The 6,000-nt window shown below is 33.2% G+C and overlaps 1 protein-coding gene across 1 annotated transcript; it reads right to left on the bottom strand.

Moving 5' to 3' along the window:
- Positions 1–2,117: 2,117 nt before the first annotated feature.
- Positions 2,118–4,316, bottom strand: LOC146932418 (NAC transcription factor 25-like). The gene is made up of 3 exons (XM_085704074.1): positions 3,682–4,316; positions 3,174–3,517; positions 2,118–2,807 (listed from the first exon to the last, which is right to left on the bottom strand). The coding sequence occupies exons 1-3, from the start codon at positions 3,863–3,865 to the stop codon at positions 2,292–2,294; spliced, it is 1,044 nt and encodes a 347-aa protein (XP_085560200.1). The 5' UTR covers positions 3,866–4,316; the 3' UTR covers positions 2,118–2,291.
- Positions 4,317–6,000: the final 1,684 nt, after the last annotated feature.

Here is a 6,000-nt window from a genome sequence, read left to right as displayed (position 1 = left end):
CCATATTTGAATCATTAACTTGTGCCTTGAGGGCACAAGTTATCATTTCCCTTAAGGTATTTGCAGCTACTAACATTTAAGGGGTAAATTTCTTCAAAAAAAAAAAAAAAACATTTCAGGGGTAAATCACATAAGTTGACAAGATTTGGCACAAAATGTAACATTCATGGTTTCAAACAAAGTTGGCACTTATGAATTATACTCCTCAGAAACGCTCTTGGAGTGACCTCAAAAATGTAGGCTCACATGATTTGTCAAAAGTGTCAAACAAACAAAATTTGAATTCCCCCCGCCCCAATGATTTTTTAGGGTATCCCACTCTTGAAAATTTTAATTTCAAAATTTCAGAATTTTCCTTCAAATTTTTTGAATACGTCCCTCAAAAATTAGTTTTTTTTTTTCTTGTAGTGATATGCTCATTCTTTGTTTGTGACTTCTTTGATGCCAAAAATGGAGTTCTTGAAAACACCACCACAAAATCTAAAGAATTAGGGCGAAGAGAAAGAAAGAGGGAGACGACAAGAGATCATTCGTTTTGCCGCTATGATGGAAGAGATGTTTAAGAAATTTGTTGGAAGAGACGACGACGATGAAGTTAATGTTTTAATTGTTTTTTGGAGTTTTTGTGAGGTTGAGGAGATTTTACCGTGGATAGAATATTGTGGAACTTTAGGAGGGAAAGAAAGAGGAGGGGTCAGAAGTTGTGATTGTTTTTGGAGATTTGATGGCAGAGAAGGAGGTGGTTGGTCTGAGGACTTGGTGGTGATCAATTTGTGCGGAAGGTTCATCGTATTCACGTGAAGATGCGGGGATAAATGAGGGCCATATCATAAATGTCACATCATACATCTTCAAACTAGGATGTACCAAAATATTAACCAATTTGAAAAGCTATAGCAAAAAATTAATAATTTGAACCATATCCTTCTCTTTAAAATAAAACTTAAATTCTTACAACACTAAAATAAGAAAAAAACACATACTAGAATTAAGATTTTATATTGACAACTTTTACAATATTTTTCCGTGTAAAGAACTTTCACTATATTCAAAACATAAATAATTTGGTTAAAAAATAGGCCAAATACATCTTTTGATCATTTAAGCTTGACAAAAATACTGGGTTAGTTTTTAAGTTTTTTAAGTTTTAAATTTTTAAGTTTCAAATTAGTTTTTAAGTTGTTAATTTAATGCACTTATTTGAAGTTTTTTTTATTTAAAGTTTTTAACTTTCAAATAGGTCCTTAAAAGGGTAAGTGTGTATTAAATTAACAACTTACATGATATATTTGAACTTAAAAAACTGAAAGGATTAATCCGGTATTTTTGTCAAACTTAAAAATCCAAAAGAGGTATTTGGCCAAAAAAAATCATAAACTAATAAAATGAAATAAAAATGAAATTGAGAGGTTAGATAACTGAATTGATCTAAGTCAAAGAATAAAAGTCAGATGTCCTGTCTTCAAACAACATTTGACAGAAAAACTAGGTCAAATGCATCTAAATGTCCTTTAAGTTTTTCGTTTTTCCTAAAGTGGTCCTTTAAGTTTCAAAAGTCTCAAACAAGTCCTTTAAGTTTCAAAAGTCTCAAACAAGTCCTTTTCATTTTTGAATCGTTTCAAACAAGTTCTTTTAGAGGATGATGGTGATGATTCAGATGATAGCAACAAAGAGCATTATCCACCATTTGCCATGCCTAAAATGATGACTAATTTTAAGTGGGTGTTAGGAGCCAGATTTGGTACCAATGATGAGTTCAAGGAAGCAATTATCAACTATGCTATCTACAATAGGACTTGTTTAAAACGCATCAAAAACTAAAAGGACTTGTTTGGAGCTTTTGAAACTTAAAGAACCACTTTGGGAAAAACGAAAAAACTTAAAGGACCTTTAGATGAATTTGATCGAAAAACTAATATAACATTTGCAATTAAAAAAACCCTAAAATGAAACTGATCGAAATTAAGTAAAAATAGCAAAACATAGATTTAAACTTAGAATAATCTCTTTTTAATAAAATACCTACAATAATCAGCCACATTATATACCAACTTAGCTTATACTACCTGACAAGCCAACTTCAAATAACCGCGTCCTTCACACCAACTCTTCCCATATAAGATTTAATCATGTTAATTTATTACTTCAAAATATATATAGGCCTTTGTTTTCCTTTTTGTGTATATAAATAATATCAATGGTTACAAATAGAAAGTATATATAATAGTAAGATCAGCATGCATCAATTATTAACATACTAAACCATATTAACCAAGCTAGCAATCATATAACTAGTTCCAATTTATGTCCGGAAGTTGAAATTGTTGCCTCATTACACCATCTCCAACAGACCCAAGAATTGAATTTTGATGAAAAGTTGTGTTTGGTGGAAGCTGGCTAAGCAGTGAAACAAATGAATTATTTTCCTCAGCATTGCTACTTATTCTACTATTAAGATCTCCATGAAACCGTTTGCTTGAAGAAGATGACCCTGGTGACCCTGTTTCATTCCAAAACTGTGATGATGCATTTAGTGCACGTTTCATAGGGAATAATGATTCATTATTATTGTTACCACCCTTTGAGTTTGTGTCACAACCATTTTGCATTCCGTGATCATTTGCTAAGATTCCATCGAAGAAATTGTCATCATTTTCAAGTCCATAACTTGTGCTTCTTGAAGATGAATGTTTGGAGTTTTGTTGCATATTATAGGTTTGATCATCATATTGATCCATTAAGAGTGGCCTTGGCATGGTGCTACTGTTGCTTTTCTTGTATATTCGGCACAAAACCCAATCATCAAGCTCCAAAACCAATACAATAAAAAAATGTTAATTTTTCTTTAATATAAAAACATGGTTTAATGACTATGCAATGAAACACGGACCCTCCTCATATTAGAGGTGTCCCGTGTCGCCGACACGACCCCAACACATTTAATTACACTGGTTTTCTAAAATTATTAGTTGTGTCAGCGTGTCAGTATCATTTTCGTGTCTGTATCCGTGTTTCATAGCTGTGAATATGATTAACAAAATTATACTTTAAAGATTAGACCATTCAAAAAAGGAACAGAGAGAAAAGATATAATTAAGTGTCCATGTCCAATTATTTATTAATTCATGAAACAAATGCACATGGCATGCAAATATGTGTGTGCATATACATACCCTTAGGGAATTCTTCTTGTTATTGTTTGGAGGATGATCAGAAGGCAGAGGAGGAGTTTTTGAAGTTGCATTATAAGAATTATGATTATTATGATCAGTGATGAGCCTATACTCATGCATAATCCAATTAGTTTTAACTCCTTTTGGTGGCTTCCCTCCATAAAAAACAAGTGCTTTCTTAACTCCAACTTTCTGATTCCCATCAGATGTTAATATAGGCTTATCAGTTCCAGTAGCTTTCCAATACCCAGAAGTAGCAGCCCTATTAGGCCTTGCTCCATTTGGGTATTTTCTATCCCTTGGGCTGAAAAAGTACCACTCTTGTTCCCCAAAACTTGCTTTACCTATAACAAAAAAAAAAAAAAAAAAAAACAGAGAAAAAACAGGACAATATTTCGGATTAAAACATGTTCAAAATTTCTTATGCAAAACAAGGAACATAAAATCTAGGATGTGGGTTTGAGTAAATGGATGAAAAGATGAAATGGGGTGTGAAAAAGTTTCATACTTGGGAGTTCCCATGGGTCGAATTTGTAGAGATCAATTTCTGCTATGATGGCTACTGGAAGAGGTGCAGAAGCAGCTTTTCTTTTGAGGTAGTGAACAACGAGTTCTTCATCTGTTGGGTGGAATCGGAACCCTGGTGGTAGGTGGGGCTGTGGAGAGCAAGATGATGAATCTGTGCTGTCCATGATCGATTTTTTTTATGATGAGAATTTGATGATCAATTGATGAATTTTCTATGTTTCATCAATATTTTCAATTCTGTAGTTGTACAAAAACTAATTAACTTTTTTGGTTATGATTTGAGAGTTTCTTTCTTATGCTTTTGCTTTCACATTTTTGCTCTTATCGTTTTTGTCAAATTAAGGAAAGTAGTGGCAAGAAAAGATATTGAAAACTATGGATTATTAGCAAAAGGTTTGAATCAAAATGGGTAGAGTGGGATGCATGTGTGTAGTGTATGCATGACTTTGAGTTTGATAGATAAAAAGAAGGGATGGGATGAGGATGGTTTTGTAACACATGGAAAATCAAGGATGGGATCGTGAGACACGTGGCAGTGGGGACCATGAAACGATAATGAGGATGGGAAGGCTGGTTTTATGGGAAAGCAAGGTTGGGTTGGGGGAGTTTGGGAATGCAATACTTTGGATGTCATGCTTTTCTTATGTAAACAAAACAAGTTACCACCTCTCGCAATCACACATACCTCACATCCACTGTACAGATGAGATAGAGACTTGATGGCACGTGTACATATGCATAACTATATTGGTTATAAAAAGGTGCTTAAACAACAACTTCCTTGATAGCTAGCTATAAGGATAATAATATGCAGTGGTATTAGGGACCTGGATTCCCTGCTGTAGCTGCAACACGCTGTTTCACGCTGTGGTAAATTTCAGCCATAAAACATTGATCCAACGGCTCAGATTTGTTCTATTAGTTTTCACACATTTTGATCTCAACCACTTATTTATGATCGGACGGCTCACACGCCTTACAGCATCCTGCTGTTACAGCAAGAAATCTGCTTCCTAGTATTAGGAGTTCGAACCCTAAATCTTTACCACAGTCTGTGAATTAAACCACTAAATTAATTGACAAAAAAAAAACCATTTATTTTAGCACTCCACGGCTTCTTTTAAGTATGTGAAATTCGTGTAGGGTAGATCTTGCGATTTTGGAAATCGCTCCAATGAAAGTGGTGGGATATGTTGAGACTTCCAAAAGAGTATGACTCATTAGATTGAAACTAAAAATAATCGTATTAGTAAATTTTTACATCACATCTTCGACTAAAACCTTAAGACATTAAGTATATGAATCTTCTTAATTACTTATATGTAGTTTAACATATAGTTTTCATCAAATGTGAGAGTTCTAACTCATACTTAACACATCAACATTCTCTCCTACAAATATGAGACTGTCCACATCCTTGATTAACACCAAGAACCACTTCTCCGACCCCTCCAAGTTGAACCAAATTGTGATACAACTATTGAGACTTTTTGAATGAATCTTGAGACATTAAGGTGAATCATTCTATTAGATTAATAAGAATCACAAAATGGGTTTTGCCAATACACCTTATATTAAAAAATTCCAAACATTAGGGGTGAGTCTTCTACGTTTTTAATCCACGTGGCTCACACTAGACAAGTCATACATGAACCGGTTTATTCATTTATTTCCAAACATTTAATAGGTGTTTTTATTTTTGTATTTTTTTAAATAGACCAAATTTCAATATTATTTGAGTTAAAAAAAATACCTTTAAAGGTATCATAATTTTGTTTGTTTAAGAAAAAAATTAAAAACCGATTAAATAAATGTTTGTCAAGAGAAAAAAAAACTTATTACAAGGAAAATTGCTATTCTCCCAACAAGAATTGCTCCCTCCCAAAGAAACTTCTTAAAATACCTCTACGTTACTTGCCTCACGTAGGTGTACAACCAACATGACTTAAGTAACGTTCGATACATTGTTACATTCAACGTGAGTTAAGTCACGTTGTGTTGAGTTAAGTCACGTTTTGGATCCTTCTCACCCTCCTTTTTTCAATTGAGCATCACCCTTCTTCTCAGACATATGCAAAAAAAATCAAAAACAATGGTTTAACAATCCAATTGCACTCAAAACTAATTTCATCAACGCAAACAATGCAAATAGTTGCACTCTAATCAACAAAAAAATTCATTGAGACATTTTATCAAACAGTTCAATCAACATAAAATCTAACAATTTCTACCACAATCTAATTTCATCAACGCAAACAATGCAAACAGTTGCACTTTAATCAACAAAAAATTCATTGAG

The sequence above is a fragment of the Medicago sativa genome, chromosome 4 (assembly GCF_051527215.1).
Source record: "Medicago sativa cultivar Bolivia chromosome 4, Bolivia_mono, whole genome shotgun sequence".
Classification (NCBI taxonomy): Eukaryota; Viridiplantae; Streptophyta; class Magnoliopsida; order Fabales; family Fabaceae; genus Medicago; species Medicago sativa.
The sequence above is the reverse complement of the archived record's forward strand: the minus strand, read 5'-3'. Positions and strand labels throughout refer to the sequence as shown.